The following is a 23,340-nucleotide window of genomic DNA, read 5'->3' as shown; positions in this document are numbered from 1 at the left end:
GTTGTATCAGTGTTTTCCTAGATTTCCAAAATAAATTTCAGTGAAATATTGAGAAGAATTTTTTCCCTCTGTTAATGCAATTGGGAAAATACTTCATGTTCTAGACTAAATACTTACTATACCTTTATGGGCTATATCTTTTAAAAATCTCAGATGAAAATTAAATTTTGAATTGCCATCTAGAAGTAAATTTTTATAGATAGTGTACACATTGGTTCCTGAAAATTGTAGAAAAGGTTTCTTGTTAAGTTCCCCAGCACAAGTGTGAATGCTCCGTTTTTGAGTACCTACTAGTAGTGAAAGGACACATTGTGGCCAGCCATCTCAAATTGCTACCCACGTTTAATCATCGTAAATAGAGGAAGCAGAGAGACTCATGTTATATTTTCAGAACTGACATGCTCAATACAGAACTACTAGTTTAAAAATGCCACCAAACATTCTATTTGAATCTACATTTCTGTGAAAAATAATATAATAAAAAATACAATTGGTCACTTAAACTTATAGTACATTAGTATATGAGTTCATGCAGATTTTTAACTTAGTAATTACACATAGCATTAAAGAACAACCAGAGTAAATACAACTTTATAACACTTGGAAACAGTTCAGAATTGATAAATTTTCATTTTGAAATACTTATAGATTTTACATAACAAAATTATCTTTCTCAGTGGAAAAAGTACATCTATAGAACACTGACATGTGTTGGACAGAACTTTTCAAAAGAGCAACTAATTGTCTCACTGTGAAATGAACATGTATCACTGCTAAGCTTTCACCTACTGTTGGTGCAGAATGCATTTTCTAAATGGCTGGATGCAGAAAAGCAACAGAGAAACAATTAATTCAAGCAAACCTCATGGATCATAGAAAATCAATAATGAAAAAGGTTGAAAGAAACAAAGCATATTATCTGGTGTTCTCTTATACATTCAGGACTCACAATTACAAGGGGTGGGCAAAGTATTAATTTTTACACACTGTGTACACTTGTCCTTGTCTTATATTTGTCCAAGAATGTGATTTAAGAACTATTGCAAAATGTCAAAATTAACCTTAACAAATGACCCTGACGGGCATCTAGGTGGAGAGCACATCTAATTTGATTAATTGGAAAGAACATAAAGTAGTAATACATAAAAAATACTAGAATAGGAGCACATTCCTTACAGCAAATAGTCAATACTTAGATTATTTACAGGGATTTTCTGGCGTGGCACAGTCAGAGTCACTGTGTGAGGATGGAGAAATTTAGCCTATCAAATAAACTCTTCGATGCACTGGAGTAGAGATGCTAGTGCAGGAGCCTTGCACACATGGCCAAACAGATACTATATATACAGAATGGTCTGTCTGTTTGATAACTACATTGCTAGTGAGAATCTGTGCAATTGCTGCTCTACCACTAGCAAACACGAACCATTTAGCAATTCATCTGTGAATATTGTCGCAGTACTTCTTTTCAATTGCTGACACTTGCAGTCAATATATATTTAAATTCAAACGTCAACGATGTTGAAAAAAAGCAGGAAGATGTCCGCATCTTCATATAATACTTATAGCAAGTCAAGAGATCATTTGGAAAAAGTCCAAATGTGCATTTGTTAGCGAACAATAAAATGTGCACTTCAGAATGTGTTTTCAAAATGGTAAAACTTTTGGAATTAGTTAGAAAGCCATGAGGGCTGTTCAAAATCATCCTAAAAGAACTCACAGCCTGTCTATTCATTTGTGTAAGAAATCCACATTGTTTGCCTATCGACCAGTTTGCCTACAGAAGATGTGATTTCCCTAATAATCCTAAAAGGTGTTATTAAGAGCTGTTGATTTAGTCTACAGAAAGTGTCCATTATGTTGAAGAACCTCTGAGCATTTCAATCACATTTTTTTCTCAACTGATCTTCCTCTACAAACAATCTTCCAACTGGAGTGCTTCAACATTTCTTTCTTGATAATTCCTGAGTTTTCAGAACTCTATAGAAGTTATTTTTCCCCTTAAACTTGGTTCAGAATTTTCAAATTCAGTTAAAGTCTTCAAATTCCCTTTATTTCAAATACCATGTGAATACTGAAATATTTTTAAATATGGGCAAGACAGCTCACCTACTAAGCATGCAGTCCATGTGCTATCATAAAACCTACTCCAAAACAACAGGATTTTAAAATGTTTGTTTTCAGGAAGAAATCAAAACTGTACATTGGAATAAGGTACCATACTACAAAAGCAGGTCCTTCTTTCCCCCTTAAATGTAAACAAAAATATTTAAGTATAAAAGCCATTTTTGTACCTTTTTCTTCAAACACTTTTTAACACCTCAATGTTATTAGTTGTACTTTATGCTTGGTGTAGCAAATTCTGTATGCTCATCTAGCTGTTTAGAGGAATTCAGATTTTTCACTACCAAATGTCACTGGTGAAGCTAAGCTCTTTAGAGGATAAAGGCAGCAAAGAACTGTTCCTATGAAATTCCTGGGTATCTTTCTGGGTGTTATTAAGTGGTAACTGTCCGTTGAGTAGCGTCAGAGGCAGGTTACAATAAGTATGGTGATTGCCTAAGGAAGGTACTGGCAAAGTCGTGGTTGTAATCTCATGTTTATAACCTCTGCAACAGTGCCTCATTTGCATTGAATCTGAATGGTGGAAATCAGGGAGATCAGCTGGAGATGACACCAGAGTGGCTGAAGTACTGGTCATGGCAATAGAGGGTATAGGCTGGAGTTCTCCAAAAAGTCCTTGTTCTGCAGAGTCCAGAACACGGCAGCGAGATAGCATTTTTTTTTTCTTGATGGGCATTTCATATACTAAGTGCTTCCAAAACTTAGAATTTAATTTGCTGCTTTTGGGTCCCTTCCACTTGATCAAGGACAGAAGTTTGATGCTGCGCTTTAGTGATTCCACTTCCTGGCAATTTGCTTTCCCTTTTAATTCTGTACATTCAATCAAAATCACTTTGATTTCTCCACTGACTAGCATGTTATGGAGTCTGCTTTCCAGTTCAAAAATACTCCATCCCCGTCTGAGAATATAGTCTGGAGTTAGCACGATAATAAGTCTTCTGCTTTGTTCAACATATCTTGTGAGATCTTCAATGTATGCTATAAATCACAGAAAGAGAAAAAGAGTAAAACAAAGACATTGCCAGTCTTTAAAGCATCAGGCTTGCACACTAGTATAGCAAAGATCCAGTCTCTCACTAAAGTCCATCACATTTCCTTTTCTTGTATTGCACATTCCCTTCCTTAAAACTGAAAAAGAAAAACCACACACACACACACACACAACTGTTTATAATCATTGTTTTCTTTCCCCTCATCATTACTTACAGTGTTTTGTTGGCTAACATGAACTTGGACTTCTTCAGAGCTTAGATGTGTGTATGATTTGTATTTATGTAATCATTTAATTCAAGTGAGGCTTCCAAGCTAGCACTCTAACTGAACAACTAATCAAGGAGCTGATGGAAAGAGAAATGATGGAATTTTAATAAATGCACAGTTACTGTATTTATGGGTTTTGTTTGTTTTTCTTCTCCACTTTAAAACTTTTTTATTAATATAATTTATTGGAATTAACAAATACTAACTATATGTATGGCCCCTATTTTTCAGCTACTAAACAAAGAGGGGGCTATGTACACTAACTACTTGAGAGATAATTGTGATATAAAGATGGTGGAAAATATTTTCTGGAATCATATCTTCTTTCTCCGATTATTTCTGTCATTTGCAAACGTAGGTTCTCTATTATGCCCTTCAAATCCAGAGGTAGGGAAGTGGTTTATGCCCAAGAATTTAATTGGAACTAGCTGCTTTTGTTCCAAGGAAGAGTAAAGAGTAGTCAGAGGTGGGGAGGGGATAGTGTTGTGAAATGAACATTGAAGGAGTCTATCAACTGAAAAGTAAGTATTTGCCCTACTTTGTGAAACAATTCCAAAAGTGAGATGAATGTGTTATCTATGGCTTTTACATAGTAGAAAAACACTCGACTAACTTTGGATTTATTTATCACATGAAACAATTCCTTTGAAATCATGCTTCCCAAAGTCTTATCTGCCAAAAAGGGAAACACACACATGTGTTAACAAATGGAGATTTAGACACAGGTGCTGCACCAGAAAGCTGTCTTTACGAAGCAGAGCACAAGGCCTTGTCTAACATACAGTGCCCTCTAGCAGAAGCAGTGCTTACAGAAAGAAGCATAGCAACATTTGTCACCACAAATCTGCCCAAGGTTACAGACCGCTTCCAAGGAGTCACATTCAGCACAGATCATGGGGCCACCAAATAGCTCAGTACAAGCAATTTGAAAAGATAAACTTATTTTACAGATGCATATTTTACAGATGCTCTATCTTTTCTGAGGTTTTATTTTCACTGCTTGGAAGCAAGAAAACTTTAATAAATGAAAATGAGCAAAGTTTCCACATACCCTACAGATAAACAAGAAACTTTTAAGAGATACACATAGAATTGCCCATTTAACAATTTGTTGTTACTGTTCTTTGGGTTTTGACTTGACACATTTCAGTATTTTCCTCATGCAGTAGTTACAATGACTGTACTTATGGGGATAAGGCAGTTTCTAAGCAGAGAGGGAATCATTAAAGAATTTTGAGTGTTTTATTTTAGATATTATGCATTCAGGGGAAAAATAAGCAGTGAAATCTGGAAAAACCAAATTAAACAACAACAACAAAACACCACACAAGTAGTAAATGGGAATTTATCACTCTGTAGTTATCACTTAGAGAACTGGTAAAACAGAAGGGAAGGAAAAGTAGAAAGTTTCAATAGAGCGGAAAAATATTATCCCAATGTATCAACAGCTCTGACTCTTCATTTTCTTCCTTTCTTTCTGCTCCCAAAAAGAAAGAAGTTATGTGGGAAGCTTCATCATTAGAAGTTGGATCTGTAAGATATAGTAAAATAAACTATCATGCATTTTTCTCATTATTCTTTTCACCTTTCCTCCAAAACAAAACAGAACAAAACCCAAACCCAAAATCATGGCATCACTGCAGGAGTCCATGAAGATACAGTTTTACTGGGTGAATTATTAACTCATTATTGATTTTATAGAATAATTCATCACAAAATAATTTACCAATGTGTTACTTTGAGTAGTATTGTTCCCTAATTAATTACAGCGTGTAATTTCATTTTAAAAAATTAAACCTTATACAAATCTTGTCAGTAGCACTCTGTCACATAAAGTATACCTCTAGAAACAACACTATTTCTGTGTGTCAGTTTTTAGTCTAAATGTACTCTTATTTACTTATTTTTTGAGGCAGAGTTTCGCTGTGTTGCCTAGGCTGGAATGCAGTGGCACAAACACAGCTCACTGCAACCTCGACATCTTGGTCTCAAGCAATCTTCCTGCCTCACCCTCCTGAGTAACTAGGACTACAGGTGCCAGCCACCATGCTAAGATAATTTATTATTTTTTTTTATAGAGATGGGGTCTCACTGTGTTGCTCAAGCTGGTCTCAAACTCCTGGCCTTAAGCAATCCTCTGTCCCCAGCCTTAAATACACTTTTAAACTATATTTTAGAAACTAAAGCTATATCTATACATAAGTCTATCAACTTAAAGAAAAAAATTACAACCCAGGGTGCACACTCAAGAGAAACTGTGCACACATGTACTAATTCATTTGATTGGGATCTCATGAGCTTTGGCTTTGCTAACTTCTTTTTGGGATGAGGAAAGGAACAGGGTAACATTTTCCCTCCATTCATATGGTTCTCCCCTTTCATCTCTCTACTATATTTTGCCATCTGACAGTTAAGCCGTATGCAACATTTAAGGTTCCTGGGGCTTCTTAGAGACTTAGACAGAATTTACATTTGCCCCCAGAAGGAATGCCTGTCAGGACAGATCCCACTGTACTCAGCTGCACAGGGTGTGGGTCTTAAAGGGAATCTTGGAGAGAGGGAGTGGTCCCTCTCTCCTGCGTACTACACTAGCTGTGCTTATTCTGGCAAAGCCTAGTGGAGAGTTGAGGCAACCATCCAGATAATTCCGGCTGAAAACCTGCTGCAGAAGAAAAAGTTCTGAATTATCCTGGTTTGCCCTATATATACATTAATCATATGCACTGGAGTCAGTCAGTCAGTACATCAAAATTTTCCCTGGGTAGACACAGCCCTAGTGTCCCAAAGAAAACATGAGCCATTTGCTTGGGCCCTGAATTTCATGTTCCATTTTACTTGGTGGAAAACCAAGTGGAAGTTTTCAGATGTGAAGCCCGCATTTCACTTCTTGGGATGGTGATCAGTGGCTGGGCAGCAACCTCAATGTTTGAAAGCAGCTGGGGAGGTGCCTCTAAGAGCTGACTGGCTCTAAGGAAAAGAAGGCCAGACTGTGCCCGAGCTTCCATATTCTGGCTTGCTCTCTGTTTTTCTCTTTTTCTCCCCCATTTCTCCCTCTCTGCTTCTTTCTTTATCCCTTTCTTTTTTTTTTGCCCCTTTGTTCTCTTTTATTTTTACTTCCTTCTTTATTTTTGTTCTCACTCTTTCTTTTTACCTATCCCGTTCTTCCTCTCCTATCTCCTTCTGCCTCCTTTTTCTTTGTCAAGTTTTGTTCTTTTGTCTTTGGGAAAATATAAGAGCCTAGTGATCATGAAAACTATAAGTAAATAAGGAAGAGACCAAATAGGCAGCGTTCATATCTTTTACTTGCTAATCTTTAGCCAGGGAATTGTTGTTGTCTTCTATGAAGCAAGTGCCACAGTTTCCCCTTCACCCCGGGGTTGTATGTCTGCATCCAATGACTGTGGTCTGGAGCCTGATTCATTAGGCCCATGTCTTGTTTTTGTATGGCCTGTGAGCAAAGAATAATTTTTATATTTTTAAAGAGTTGTAAAAAATAAAAATAAGAAGAATATGATGCATCAGAGATCATATATGATCTACAAAATGTAAAATATTTACTCTCTGGACCTTTCCAAAGAAGTTTTGGCACTTCTGAATTAAAGACCAAGGAGGGTGGTTGTGTTTGGAAAAGTTCCAAATAAACTAAGTAGAAACAGGTATCAAGTTAAGACATTGCCAGTCCATAGTTAGCAGTAGTCCCTGACAGGCAGTGGGGTTTGCCCTTATAGGGCTGTGGTTTTGTGGGAGACATTTTAGAAACCTTCAGAAAATGTTTTAAAAAGCTTGTTACCATGAAGAGATAATAAAGAAACGTTTTTCAAAAAAATCTCTAAATCCACAGCACATATGAATACTCAGTAAATCTTGCCCTGGCTTGTTCCAGCAAATTTAGCAACTGAGTAGCAGGAATCCCTTAAAAGACTTTTTCCACACGAAAATATAAGATATCTCTTAAATAAAAGGTCACTAAGTCATTTCTTGCAAACTGTGGTTTGATGTAACTTCGATGACAGTCTGTTCCTTTAGACAAGCCTGTGAAACCACAGCAGATTATCAGACATAAAACAAAGCCAAGTACATTTAACCTATTTATAATCTTTAACAATTAGAGAAAGAAAAAAAACCCTTGAACATAGCTTTCAGAGTGCATAAATTGATATAAATCCATTTTTTCACATTATAAGTGCAAATGAAAGAAAATTTTTCCTTTTGTCTCTGCTGAGAGTTGACAAACAGGAAAATATTCTGGAATAAAATGCCTTGCCACTAGACTCTCCTTGGGATATGTACTTATTACAGAAAACAAATGCCAGTAGCACCAGTATTTGTAAAAAGCAAAGCAAGTTGCTACCTAAAGCCTTATTAAAAACAAAGCAAATTCAATTTTAAAATCTCTTTCAAGGGCCGTTGTATAAAACAATATTCTAGTGCATATAGAAGAGAAATGGTATTTAATCTAGAAAAGTGATTTAAAAGCAAGTTATGCCATTTATTAACAAAGGAAAAAGGCAAACTAAAGGAGGAACTAGATGAAATAGAAGCAGAACGAACGGCGGCCCCAGAAGAAATTGCTTCTAATGGAAAACATATACTTTTCCAAAAGAACTCAGTACTCTCTTAATTATCAGGCCACTGAGTCTACTGCAGATGTGGGCAAGAAGGACAAGGGAGAAAAAACTCTATATTCATGAATTTCTATATGATCTTACTACCACCTACTAACCATCTGATTTCTCAAACTAATCAATTAGCTCCTTATAATTATTTTTGTGTTGATACTTTCACTGATGTCAAGGTCATTATCAGCAGTATATAGCATATATATTTTAAGATGTCAAAAGACAAATAATTACCCTGTAAACAAAAGCATATTACTTTCCAGATTCATATATAGTAATTTGATATGCTTAAATTCACAGCTATGTACAGCAACTATTATTACTTAAAAAGAGACACCACAGTCAGGCACCGCAGCTAATGCCCGTAATCCCAGCACTTTGGGAGGCCGAGGCAGGTGGATCACCTGAGGTCAGGAGTTCAAGACCAGCCTGACCAAAATGGAGAAACCCCATCTCTACTAAAAATACAAAATTAGCCGGGTGTGGTGGTGCATGCCTGTAATCTCAGCTACTCAGGAGGCGGAGGTAGGAGAATTGCTTGAACCTGGAGGCGAAGGTTGCAGTGAACTGAGATTGTACAATTGCACAGCCTGGGCTACAAGAGCAAAACTCTGTCACAAAAAAAAAAAGAAAAGAAAAGAAAAAGACACACCATTAGGGTGAGACAGGATGCATTGAAAGAGATAATAATCCACTAATTTTTGGTAAACATTAGCTAATTTATAGCTATCAACAATATTTACAAAACCTATAGGTTAATATATCAAGACCTAAACTGAGGCCTACATTATGTTTCTGATGTAGCAAAGAAAAATATATTATTCACCACTACATATTTAGGGAAAATAGTCCACATTTGCTATAACTAGATGCTTACAGTGAGTTACTTTATAATGTAGTCTCACTAAAAATACTATCTGAGTTTTATCTAATGATGCTAAATACTAACCTATCAGCATAGTTATACACATTGACTCTATCTGGCTATTGTTGCTAAAGATTTTTAGGTCTTGATTCTGTCTATGTCAGAGATGTAAGATTCTGTATCTGTTGTTTGCCATGGAGACTGAGGCTACACAATGTTAATTTAGCTGTGCGTCTGTCTTTAGGGAGCCTTTCTTTCTTTTTATTTGAAATGGAGTCTCACTCTGTCACCCAGGCTGGAGTACAGTGGCGCCATCTTGGCTCACTACAAACTTCTCCTGGATTCAAGCAATTCTCCTACTTCAGCTCCTGAGTAGCTGGGATTACAGGCACCTACAACCACGCCTGGCTAATTTTTTGTATTTTTAGTAGAGATACAGTTTCACCACGTTGGCCAAGCTGGTCTCGAACTCCTGACCTCAGGCGACCCGCCCACCTCAGCCTCCCAAAGTGCTGGGATTATAGGAGTGAGCCACTGCGCCTGTCGGAGAGCCTTTCTAAATGTGTGTGTTGTTACTTATCCCACAAAAACCTTTCCGGCCCTCTCCCCTTTCAAATTCTTGGCTTGATAATTCACAGTTAGCTAAGCTAAATTTCTTAGGCAAGAGTTTTGTTCTCTATAGTGTGAGGGTCCTAATTAATTTTGATTAGTCATTGACTCAACAGCTAACATGAATTCGCTGAGACTGATGACTACAGGGAACCGTATTTATTTACAGTTCTGAGTTTGGAGGCTATATTTCTGGTAATGAATCCTTTAACTTCACATTTCACCTGGGGGTGAGTGCGGAAGCATGACAGTGGGAAGAAACCACTCTGAATGCTGCTCGCAAGTCTGCCTTGCTTCTCTTCTCTCTTCACCCCTTCATAGAGAGTAGGTTTAGGGAGGACAGAAGGAAAGATAAAGTGGAGAGTTGCAAAGAAAGCGAACTGCAAAATACCCTCCCCCTCTTTCTTTCTACCTTCTGAGGCCCTAAAAGCCTGTAGTGTAACTAATTCTCATTAGTGCAACCTTAATGAATATGGAACAAAGCCACTTACTACTTACAGTCTTTTCTGTGTTTCCTTCAGTACTTAAGACAATTTTATCCTGGTGTTACACTATGTTTTTTTTTTTTTTAAGATGCCTGTTATTTGTGCCAACCAAACAGCAGATTTCCTGATTCAAATTCTACATAATCAACTCTAAGCTCTACCTCAAACTTTGATGAGAAACCTTATTCTGTTGACCTCAGTACATTGCTGAACGTATTGAAGTACAGTTTTTTCTCTCTTGACTCTAACATGAAGGGAATGTTGGACACCTTCAATTTTATTCCATGTAAGCAAATTTCACCCAATATGTTAAATTTCCTTGGTTGTGCATGTCACCCCTGCCTCACACTTTTTAGGTCATAGACATCAGATTGTCTAGAAAACAATTTTATTACTCCCCAAGGACAACTTAATTAAATGGTATCCAATCTGTTCAGCTTTAGAGGAACTGTTGGCAATGAATACTCACAGATCTGTGTAGAAAAATGTTTTTTGCATGCCTCACTTCAGAAGTGACTAGGGATCATCTGACACCAGATGTATTCTCCAGTCATTTGTCATTTCATTGTCAGCACAAGCATATGCGTAGTACTAAGCATTAAAGAGTTGAAGATTAGACTAGTGAGAAAAGTCTACCAAATGCAATCATGTAATGAGACATTATACTTTTTTCCTTAAATTACTGAAAGTCTTATTATTCCTTCATGGAAAATTGAGCATAAAAACAAATGAAAAGATAATTTGACACGTGAGATTAAATTCATAAATATAATTTTAATAGATGTGGTTGACCAACCATAAGCATGAAAATATTTTTAGTTTTCTAGTGTATTTCTTGAATGCAATCATGCCTGAATGGATCCTCAGAGTCTTTCTATAAATAGAAAGGGAAATTGAGGTAAAAGCCTTCCAAGGATTTTTTTTTCCCTCTTCGAAGTCCACTTACACATCTGTATCTTTTTCTAAAGCTTCATTCAAAACTGGCTTAATTTATAATTGTTAATAAATACTGCAAATGCACCTTCCAGCACCTTTCTTTCTTACTTTTAAAGGGAAACAAAGCGTAAAAGTTTGGGTTGTTTCTACTTTCAGTTTTAGAATGCTATTTTCTCCATCTGGCCAGTGGCCCTCAGCCTGATTCAATAACTTTTTACATTTTTGTTTTTTCTTAATCTCTACAGAAACACTGAGATAAGATAGGCCCAAGAGCCTAAATGGTACTCATCCAAAAATGTCCCCAATCTCAGGATCTCAATTGCACAGCTGGGTTCTGTTGGTCACATGTCAGCTTCAGAGCACATCTGTTCATTCCTCAAGGATCCACTAGGCTCCATGAACGCAATGTTTTCTGTGTAGAGTACTTATATACCACAAAACCCAGCAGCTGCATGGGTGAGAAAAATCTTTACTTCTCAAGTTTGTGTCTCTAGGCAGTTTAAATAGGGTGTTTTCTATCTGGCTTTCTTCTGGTTGCCTGTCACTTCTGACATTCAGATGCCTGTTGGCAACAAAGTTGCTTTCACTGTTCTCAGGGACAGATGTTTCTAGTCTGGGAAAAGACAGACCAAACTTTTACTGGAAAGTAAGAATTCTTGCCATATTTAGGCACCCAACCTGAGAAAACATAAGGAAGATCCTGGCCACAGGCTCAAGAATGGAAAGGTAGTCATTGCCAGGAAAATAATATCCAGATCAGAACACTCAGCTTCACCATTTAGGAAAAATATTTGCATCAAATTTCCCCATCTCTGCTGGTTCATAATGGCCAAATGACAACGTATCTCTAATAGGGCATGGGTACAGACACCTCCAGCTCACCTTGGAAAGTAACATCTTTGTACCCAAGATTTCTGAGAATTCTTGGTTATATGAGAGAGAGGAGAGAGAGAGAGAGAGAGAGAGAGAGAGAGAGAGAGAGAGAGAGAGAGAGAGATTTTCATGTAATTTTGAAACTGTGTACATTAGAAAGGTTTGTGTGTTGATGACATTGAGGTGGAATACCATGAGAGTGGTACAAAAAGACTGAAGATACATCAAAAGTGAAGACATTAAACATGAATGGGTTTATGACATAGATGTCATTAGTTTGAGTCATAGAAAATTATTGTTGTGGATCAAGAATAATTTTATGTTATCTACTTTTATAGTCCTCAAAGGCCTCATTGCTAGTTTTCGGAGGAAGGAGTAGTCCTAGGTCAACATGTTTTAAATGAGATATGAGGGACAAGCATGGCTTATAATACTGTAACTAGGTTCCCCCCCCACAGGAATGTGTCTATATTTATAGAGTATAACCTGTTAAATCTGTACCAATGGCTGCAAATACAGGCCACAGAAGCTTCTTTAATAACACACACACACCAAGTCCAAAATGTTCTACTCTTGTCATTCATGTGTAAATCAAGTATATTATTCATATACTTCATTGACTTCCTGAATGCGTGCTAAAAATGCCAAGGAAAAACTCGTTAATCGTGACATGGTGACTGCTCAGCTACCTCTAAAATGTTGATGGAAAAAGAAAAATTGTCAAAGGGCCTTTTTAAGACCCTCTTCAGGTTATACTCGCAAATCAGAATTCAGAGAACATGAATTCCCTCGTTCAGGAAGGAAGGATTAAAATCAAACACCCTCCAGTGGTTGCATCTAAAAACTGCATAGTTGTCCCAAATAACTTGTTAAAGGAGTCTTCCTGTGCACCACTGAGGACTCAAGATCCAAGACCCTATTCAGTCTGATTTTAAAACATAATTTTCTATGGACTATAAAATCTCTATCCATCTTGATGACATAATCTTGGGTGCTTTCATGTTGGAATTCTTTTAACTACCAGGGTAAACTAGGTAACTACCTTCTATCATCTCTTACATTCTTTGTTACAGTCCTTTATGCAATTTTATGGTTTGCTCAAACTTCATACCCCATAGCAAGGAGGACTTTTGGACAGTTTATTATGCAACAAAAGAACTAATTGATTTCATTTCAGCCAAACAACCAGTTGACTCAATTTGGTGTAAAATATTCTACCACCTGTTTGCCTAAATTAATACAGTGGATTGATTTGATTGATCTCTCAAGTCATCAAAATGGAGCTCAAAAAGGACACAGCTTTGGAATTTGTCTTTCTTATCCCCATCCTCTCTGGGTCTCACTCTCACCCATACACAGTATCTGCTTTATGACACAATAAGCATGTGTCACCTACTGAGTCTCAGATAAAGTGGATTACCTGTACTCTGTGTTGTATCCATTTCCCTTTCTAATGTGTGTAATGGTAAAACACTGTTTTCCAGTTTAGAACAAAGATAATAAATATTGAAATGTTCAGACATGAAGACTGACATTTTTCAGTTACTTGTTGGAGTTGACAAGTACTGCCTAATGTTGGGCTGACAATTATGAAATGCAAGATAACAGAAAGGATGGCACCACAGTCCTACCGAAGATGACTTAATATAATATAGATTCTACTCTGGCGATATTACCTTAATACAATTTAGAATACTACCACTCTAAAAATGGATTTTTGCCGAATTTTACATTTAACAAGATGCTCTTAGCAAAAAACATTAAAATATTCTACTGAATGGGACTAAAAATAGTAGAGGAATGTTTTTAATTTTTCATCAATGATTGAGCAATCTCTTGTAGGTATTCATTCTAATATCTGAAACATAAAAGCAACATGCTTATTAGCACATTCTAGGGACCAATATTATTTTATAAATTACTCACAATTTTTTTCAATGGAAATCTTTTTTTAGCTTTCACATTCACCTTGTTAAGGAAAATGCCTTTCAGACACTGTCATACAAAAATGTAAGCACTTATTTACTGCCATCTCATTATTTTCTCTTTCTTTACAGATTTTTTTTAAAAAGATCTTGAACAGTAACACTATTCAAACAAAATCAATAAACATCTATGAAGCATGTAATGAGTTCAATCAAATCTTCTGCTAGATGATTATAGGGATACAAAAACAAATGAGATATAGTTCCTGTCCTCATGGAGTTTATAACCTTGATTACTAGAAAAGACATAAATAGACAAAAAGCTGATACAATTATTTTGAAATACAAAATGTATATCAAAGGCACAGTTAGGCTAGAGTGGAAAGTATGAGTAGAGGAAGTGGTAGGAGACAAGTTTAGGAGATAAATCTGGGCTGGCAAAAGATTGTAGAAGTGTTTAGCTAAGGGTTATAAATTTTATCCTGTGGTAAATAGTGAATGAGTCATTTGTTGAACACAGAAGTGACATGACCAAGGAGGTGTACATGATATTAGTGGAGCTGGATGAATGGGAGAAAATATTAGGAAAGTAGAAGGATAAGTAACATTGAAGGATCTAGGTAATTAGGGCCTATATTAGGATGGAAGAAATGAGAACGAAAAAAATGCAAGGGACTCTGGATTTGGGAGAAAGACACAAAAGAATGAAAAATGACTCTGAGGTATCAGGATGTTCCTTGGAGAAACCACAAATGTAGAATAGTATTTCAACTCATGAAAATGGGGTATCAGGATGTTCCTTGGAGGAACGATAAATATAGAATAGTATTTCAAGTCATGAACATGGGGAAAAGTGCAGAAAGAAAAGAATGAAGAACCATGATAAGAAGCTTGGGGGAATTATTACATTTGTGGATCAGGAAAAAATAAACCAGTAAATATAGCCTTCTTTGTTCCTTTCCATGCAAGCCCAACTGTGAATACTAACATGCACACATCAACATACACAGACATACATAAACCCTAAGATAAGAGATGAACAATCAAAACCCATTTATTTCCATTTGTCTCCTGTCAGCTTAGTGACCATGGTAGACGGCTGATAATCTGAATATATGTTATTGAGGAGCAGCATGATCTAGGAGAGTGAGAACCAAAGTCAAATGAATCTAGATTCCACTGCCAGCTCTACCATTTACCAACTGTTTGATCTTGGAGGATTTTGGGGTTTTGCTTCCTCAGCAGGGCAATGTAAGTACCTGCTCTCTTGCAACACAGGGTTACTGTAGACATGAGATGAAGCAATGTATGTGAATTTATTTTATATACTCTCACGTACTTTTTTTTATCTTTCACATTCACCTTAAGGAAAATACCTTTCAGACACTGTAAATACAAGCTTTTTATTTTGTTATTATCACATGCTGAAATTAACATGTTCTGATTTGTAGATACCAGTTCAATCTTCACCTCTCAAGGATATTAATACTTATATGCAAACGAATTCTAGCACTTATATTTTCCTCAATGGCATTTTAAGCTCTTCGAGGGCAGGAACCATATCTTAGATTTCTCTGTGTTCTTATACTTTAATGTGTATGTGTATACACTCTGAACATTAATGGGAAAAAAGTACATATTTTGGCTTGAAACTGAATTTATTCTGAAAGCCTCAATATAGCTTTCAATGTGTAGCATAACTTAAAAACGGCATTCAAATCTAGCATTCAGGTGTCTTGAAAATAATTTAAATACACAGTGAGAGTGCTGTACCCAATGGTCTTATAAACCTTTTAAAATATATTTTTCCATAAATCTGGAAATAAGTGACAAGGCATAATGAATAACAAGGTTGAAAGGCATAGATTCAAAGTTATTAGTGACAATAATTGTAGGTGTAAGTAGAAGCTCGGTGAGAGAAGACTAGCTTTGGAACTGAAACATATTGAAAAACCTTTGATGTTTACAGATTTTTTTTTAAAGATGAGGATGCCTTTCAGGACACTAAAGCAATATAATACAAATGACCATTATGCCACAATTTAGAAATCATACCCAAAATATTAGTGAGAATGCCTTTAAAAATATTCAGATGCTAGAAAGTCAGAACATAGGCATGTGGGGAAAATTTGGATTTAAGAAACTCTCCTATGAGAAACAATTGTCTAAATACTTGGCTCTGATGTTTGAAGCCTTCACATCACATCCTAAAAGTAATAGAAAATTTTAAATACAAAATTTGAAAGTACTTACTTCCACTTGGAATCAGGTCTCTTTCTGGGATGAAGAGTTTATATCCATAGTGTTTTTCCAGGACATCTGGCAGTACTTCAAGAGCAAACTGCTCTTCTTCAGGATTGTCACAGTCTAAAGTATCTTGGTCCACTTTTGTGTAAGAGAGATAGGCATCATATTCCTTGTTGTCTTAAATATAAAGAACAATAAAAGGGTTGTAACTATTAGCAGGTTCTCTTTAAGTACTAAGAGGCAGGAATAGCACAATAATTAGTGACCGTTTTTATTAATTGGAAAAAAAATAAGTCACATGCCATGTTATAGGAAATCTAATCTTTTTCAAAATAACCTAGTCATATGATACGAACTGAAACTTATGCAATGGGCCACCTATAGTCACAATAGAGTAAAAGATACAATTATTATTTGTGACTTTCAGCAACTATATGCATTTGTGATACTCAATGATGTGTGAATGATTAGCTCAGTGTGTTTGAATGCAGGGCTAAATAGACCAAAGTCATGGATTTAACCCCTTTATTTTCCATTTGGCTTGGTTCTGTTACTTGGCCACAGACTATACTATACCTTGTTTGCACAATTATGTGCAAAAGATCCAACAGGGGCTGGGTCCTACAGTGTGGAAGATTGAAATAATCCAGCCTTGCTCCTGGAGACACTGTTCATAGCACATGCCATAGTTCCAGTTGGTTAGTGTCGTCATCTTCATATACAAAAAGCAGTTCATTACCAACTATTAGAGACAGCAGCTGGGTTTTAACAAGTGCATTGCCTGTTATTCTTGTTCAGTTCTTGGCCAACTAATATGACACACGCTTCCAAAAGAAGCCTTTGTTTCAAAATATACATACTTCCAGTATTGCCAATTCAGATTTCCCCTTCACATATTTAGTCAGGGAGTTAACTGTGCTTTGCAAGTGTATTTTTTCCTCTTTTGCTATATTGGCTCAGAGCCAGTCTCTCCAGAGAGAAAAGGTGCATGTATGCATACTTTTTTTTCTGAAAAAAAATAAATGCATTTTCTGAAAAATGTTAAAGAACACAGCTAATTGAGGTATTAGTTTCTGAAGGTTTTAGATGGGCCACATCCATATTGAAAAAGTTATAGTGAGATTTTCAAAATCCCCTTTTTTTAAAAAAAAATAAGTTAATGTTGTGAGCACAGACTCACATGGAACTATTAGTAAACCCAGATACTTACAAATAATAACTCTGAAAGACTGGTAAGGACTTCAGGGTTTGTTTCTACAGCACATCAATATTTTCTATTAAAACATACCTAATTTGAATATATCTAGAACCTGACCAAAAGGTAGAAGCAGCCACTCACTTACTTCCACCGTCACTCACACCATGATTACATTCTACCTGTTGAAGGAGGAATAAATTATAGACATATGATAAGCTGTAGATACCCTCTTTCAGGAGTAGATGAGACCTCCTGACTACGTCTGAAGTAGGATCCTGTTGCTCTAAATCTGGTAAGATTCAAGTCTTCACCACCCCCAAACAAAAGGAATTCTGGTTATTTATATTAAGATGGTGCCTGAAATAAGGGGAAAGGGTTAATACTCTAGCATCTTTTCCAGCTGCAAAAGGCTTCCATAAACCTTGGTTGAGTTACTTGATTGCCTAGAAGCAGATGCACATGAAGGATTGCCCTGAATAGTTGAGGAGATCATTTGGCTTACAAATTGGGCACATTCCACCGTTGAGCATAAAACTCTGCTTGGAAGTGAGAATGTTCATAAGCAATGCTAATGTAAGAACCTCCTGGTAATCCTAGCACCTCTGCCCCTGTTACAATCAAGTGCAGGATGCACCTGCAGGCCCTTGACTTTCTCCAGCTATAATTACTCACCTGGGACTCAGAGCTGCCGATGATACACAGCTGGAAGAATAAAATAGGCCAAAGGACAAATAGCTCCATTCATATGACCAGAATATACTTCATCGTTCTTGATAGTGTTGCTGCCTCAAACTCCATAGTGTCAGGCTAGACTCCTGTTGCTCTCTCTGACTTTGATAACTTTCCTATCTCACAAACCTCCCTAAATTCAACCACTTATTAATTCATTCAACAATTATTCGTTGAGCATCTGCAATGGCTAATTGGCTTCTTTACCCATGTGACCAGACCTTCTAGACTCCTGTCCTACTGCTTATACTGGCTATGGTTATTTGTCTTCCAAACATGGTAAACTCACATATTCTTGGTTCTGTCCTTACTGGCTCCACCTATATTCTGATATTGCAGTTCAATGCTACAAACACCCCTAGAAAGTACTATATTTACATTTTTCAAATCAAGTTGTGACAAAGAGCATGGATTTCTTTGATATGTGTTAACACCCAGCATATCTGGATTATAAATTTTACCTCACCTTCTAGAAGCACACCATTCATTGGAAAAATTGATGTTTCTGGTTTCATTCATATTCCTTTAAGATGAACTAAAGGTGAAGAGCTTATGGTCGCTGGCCAGAGCAGGAAGAAAGCTCTCAAAGCCACCATGTCAGATGTCCTAGAAGCTCTAGGATGCCAGCTAGTGAGCCAGCAGTGACACAGATGCTACAGTTTAAATAATGCACTTCAGCCTTATGTAGACAGCCAAGAGAATCTCATGAATAGCTGCAGCTGTTGCTCACAAAGAGGAGCAAGATAGATAAAGCAAAATCAACAACATGATGCAAATAAGGTTAACAGCAAGGCCTGAAAATTGTTTCTAAACCAAAAGGCTGTTCAGCAGCAACACTTTTCTAGGCAAGGCTAATGAGCCTTCCTCTCATTCTAAATAATGAGCCTTCCTGCTAAATAATGCTGACTAAGCTCATCTGAGGAACTGAAAAATAGAGCACAATGCACACAGAACAGTGCAAGGAAGAGGGCTGGCCCAGTGGTTACCGTAAGTATGCTGTTCCTTAAGTTATAAGATAGAGAAGCACACATTTTGTGGAAGAATTTTCCTATTATCACACCTGTCCTTTTCTGTTTTAAAATCTAATTTTAATCCTGTTCCCTACAAGAAGGCATTCATGTTTATAACTCAGTTGTTCTGCAGCTGTGCTAAACTCCTAGTTTCTACAGAGCAAAGAATGTGCAATCCTGTTATTATATACCTACTACCTACTATAGTGTGTGTGTGTGTGTGTGTGTGTGTGCATGTGTGTGTGACTATGTTGTTGATCCAGATGAAGAATATAAGTAAATGCATCATGCATAGTCCCTGTCACTTAGTAGACACTTAGATATTTAACGACTGAAAATCGAAAGGTTGAATAAATGAAGTGATCATTGTTTGGTGGGTTGAAGTGAAATGAGTTAAATTTTAAACGTGGCTAAGAACTTAAAATTTGTGGGATGGATTTTATTTTATACAAAATAAGGCACTTTTATAAGAACTTTTAGAAAATACCACTATAGATATTGTCAAAGAGAACATGAAGAAAAAGCATGTGGGTAAAATTAAGTTGTGTCTATGATTTGTCAAAATATTTAAATGGAAAAACAAAAAATTTGATTGATTATCTGGCTGATATTTGGTGTTCTGTAACTATAGATTTCTAAAAGGAGGATAAAATTTATTTATTAGTTTTAACTACATACATATTGACTTTTTAGTATTCCATTGAAGTTAATACAAAGGTTATATACTTAAGTCCAAGGTTTTATGTAGGAATATAAAATATTTTAATCATCCTTCCTAATGAAAACACTTGAAGTATCCTCCTGCCATATTGCATTTTTCCCCAAATAATGAATTTGGAATCAATATATACAATTAGGTAATCAAAATGCTCTATATCACTGGACACCTTTGACCACAGGAGCCACATTGTAGATAAAGTTGCAAAGTGGAATATTTAATTCCTGAAAAATCCTATCATACCAGCATAAAACTTATCTTACAAATATGGACTACAACTGATCAGTAGTCTACGTTATTGGGTATCAGTGATGAAAGTAATTAATTATTATAGATTAACATAATAAATTGTATAATCTAACAGATTAACAAATTGCATTTTATCAGGACTCAAAACATATAAATCACAGAAGCCTCCCTTTCATATTTTCCTTTTATTTATTTATTTTAGAGACAGGCTCTCACTCTGTTGCCCAAGCAGGAGGGCAGTGGTGCGATCATAGCTCACCACAACCTTGAACTCCTGGGTTCAAGTGATTCTCTTGACTTAACCCCCACGAGTATCTGGTACCACAAGCATGCACCACCATACCCAGCTAATATTTTTTAAACTAATTTTTGTAGAGATGAGGTCTCCCTATGTTGCACAAGCTGGTCTTGAAGTCCCGGGCTCCAGTAATCCTCCTGCTTAGGTCTTCCAAAGTGCTGAGATTTTCTGAGCTACTGTGCCTGGCCCCTTTTATGATCTTTTACATAGACAATGCATCTTTTACCTTCACAATTGTATACTTTAGCCACTTGCTGGCACCTGGGAACCAGGGACATTTTCCTCAGTAACACATTCTGTAGAGTTTTTTTCTGTGTACAGGTAAGAAGTCAGAATTTTTCAATATTACCTGTTGCATATCGGTAGAACTTAGGGTAACTGATCATATTTTCATAAATATTGTCAGCATATATAATAATTGTTGGAATAGGTCCTAATTTTTCAATTTTAAGATATGTCTGAATAAGAGTCTGTAATACTTTTAAATGGGCTGCTGTAATTGTTGAGTAAATATGCAGATTTGAAAATGAGCAAATAAGCAAACATATGTACTCATCAAAAAGCATTTCTCATCAGGTGCAGTGGCTAATGCCTGTAATCGCAGCAATTTTGGAGGCTGAGGCCAGAGGACTGGTTGAATGCAAGAGTTTGAGACAGGCCTAGGTAACAAGGTGAGAGCCTGTCTCTACAAGAAATAATAATAATAATAATAATAACAACAACAAATTAGCCAGGCATGGTGGCACCCATCTGTAATCTTGGCTACTCAGGAGGCCGAGGCAGGAGGACTGCTTGAATACAGGAGTTTGAGGCTTCAGTGAGCCAGGATTGCACCACTGCACTCCAGCCTGGGTGATGGTGAGACTCTTGTCTCAAAAAAAAAAAAGCATTTCTCTAATTTGCTATGAAAATATGAAAGTTAATTAAGACCCACTCATATAATCATTTATATAATAGTAACAGTAAGACCATAATCAGATTCCTCAAAAATTTGACATTACGTCTCTCACTATAAAATTAAAATCAAAATTGTGAATTCCTCTCCTTTGAGGAAAAAAAATAAACAAATGCTCTAACCTTACTTATTTTGGTACAATGAAAACTCAGTTTTAAGTCTGACTTTTTAAAGTAATGTTTTACAAATTGGAATTCTTTCTAAAAATTTTTGGATTACCTGTGGCATTCTATACACATTTCCAAGGCTTACAGCAGTTTCGGGTAAGAACTTTATGTATAAGAAGCTACATGTCATGATTTCTTATTGATTTTGATTGGAAACATGGCAGTTTGTACTCTTGAAAAAATTAAATCATTTTAAATGTTCAAAGAAGCAAGGCTCAGTACACTGCTTTATTGATATTTCACTCGTAAGATTTTCAAAATTAATAAACAGCAAATATAAGAAAATTATGAGCTACACTCTGAATTTTTATTCTTTCAGGTCACCTTTGAGACTGGTGCTATAAGCATTCAAAATATGTAGGTACGTGTACTTTGAGCTTTAAAGGAGTGTCTCCATAGCTTTCAATCTGTTTCTTTCATGATTGCTTGTTTTCTAGATGGCAGCAATGGCTAAAACTGATCTGTACTTAAAGTTGCATTTTGTGAAAAAAATTGGAATTGATTCTTAATTTGCTTCTTACTAAGGGGGAGGGATTTGACAGTAATTGCTTGATCTGAGAAACTAATGTCTCATTGTTAAACTTTTTGTTTGGAAAGAAGGTCAAATGTATAGGAATATTATAAAAATAAAACTGTTTCAGAAAATACATATAGCATTTACCCAGATTTACCTATTGTTAATACATTCTCCTCTTTTTTCTTTTTCTTGGTAAGTTTTTCTAAACTATTTAAAAATAAGTAACTTGCCATAGCTCTTTATCCCTAATTATTTAAGTTTGTACTTCCTAAAAATAGGGACTTTCTCTTACATAATCACAAATGCATGCCTTTTAATGGAATTTGAACAATGGGAGATAGCTTACCATCATTAGTTTCATCAGCTCCAAAGTGCTGCCTGTAGAAGAGCATCAGTTCAATGTTATAGCATTTGTAAATGACCACCAACAGTACAAGGAGGAGGAGGATTGCTCCCAGGCCCCCTGCAAGCTCAATTTTGTAGATTAAGTCTGGAGTGAACAGAATAAACAGGAAAAGGTAATTAAATCAGCAACAGTTGGGATCTTCCCATATTTCAAGTATGTAAGATGTACTACCATTCTGTTTTTCTTTCCAGAAAATTCTTCCTTAATGCAGTAGCTTTGCTCTTGATATATTTGTATGAATCAAATTTTTGTGAAATAAACTCTTTAAAATTTAATTAATTTACTATTAAAAGTGGTAAGTCTATCTGAAAAGAAATAGTTGCTCTCACTACATTTTGAAGGCATCAAATATGTCACATATATACTCCTGCTCTAAATGTATTTCACAGAACTATTAAAGCTACTTTATTCTGAGTCCAAGCCAATATTTTCTTATTTCTGTTAAATTATCTTATTGGTTTAGCGATATTATCATCTAGTACTTCTCAGGCCACAAGCCCTATTCCTTCGCAGGAGAACAATAAAATAAAATTACTTTCAGAATTCAATAAAACCTAATAAGTTTGCAGGATTTAACTGTTTCATTTAACCCCAGTAGAACATAATTCAATATAAGGTAAGCAGGGAAAATTAGCTTATCCATTTCCCCTACTTATTTGAATAAATGACTGTAATATATATGTGATATAATATGCCCAATGGAGCTAAAACAGAATGAGAAATTTGGGCTAATCACTTGGCCTCTTTAGCCAACACCAGGCTACCTGATAGCAGACTTAGGCTGGTCCAGTGGGGCATCCCTAGAACTCTGAGCATTGGAACAATTAAATCAAAATATAATAGAAGACAAAATGTCTCCCAGGCTCAGAGAACATTGACTTAACCTGTAGCTTAATTAGTGGTATTAATAAATCTAAAGAATGTATCATCCAAAGAGGGTATGGTATCATGAAATTTAGAGAAATGGGAAGTCAGAGGAGAATTTAGAATGTGAGTGCAGCAATGTCCAGAGGAAAAATACTGAATCTGGGAGATACCAGACCAGAGACATATTTTCCACAGTGATATCATTGGTCTCATCATAATTAAATAAAATTACCTATAAGATTAGCTAACCTCCCTTTAACGTAATTCCATAATTACCAAGTGA

At 36.1% G+C, this 23,340-nt stretch overlaps 1 protein-coding gene across 1 annotated transcript in view; it reads right to left on the bottom strand.

The window, feature by feature from the left end:
• Positions 1-364: 364 nt before the first annotated feature.
• The window catches only part of IL1RAPL2 (interleukin 1 receptor accessory protein like 2), a 1,167,415-nt gene continuing 1,144,439 nt past the window's right edge, over positions 365-23,340 (bottom strand). Inside the window, exons 9-11 of the mRNA XM_017968450.4 lie at positions 22,131-22,274; positions 15,950-16,120; positions 365-3,102 (exon numbers count right to left, since the gene is read on the bottom strand). Of these exons, the coding sequence (XP_017823939.2) occupies positions 2,405-3,102; positions 15,950-16,120; positions 22,131-22,274 (1,013 nt within the window). The 3' untranslated portion in view covers positions 365-2,404. The remainder of the gene's footprint in view (positions 3,103-15,949; positions 16,121-22,130; positions 22,275-23,340) is intronic.

The sequence above is a fragment of the Callithrix jacchus genome, chromosome X (genome assembly GCF_049354715.1).
Source record: "Callithrix jacchus isolate 240 chromosome X, calJac240_pri, whole genome shotgun sequence".
NCBI classification, from domain to species: Eukaryota; Metazoa; Chordata; class Mammalia; order Primates; family Cebidae; genus Callithrix; species Callithrix jacchus.
This window is presented reverse-complemented; position numbering and strand designations above follow the sequence as displayed.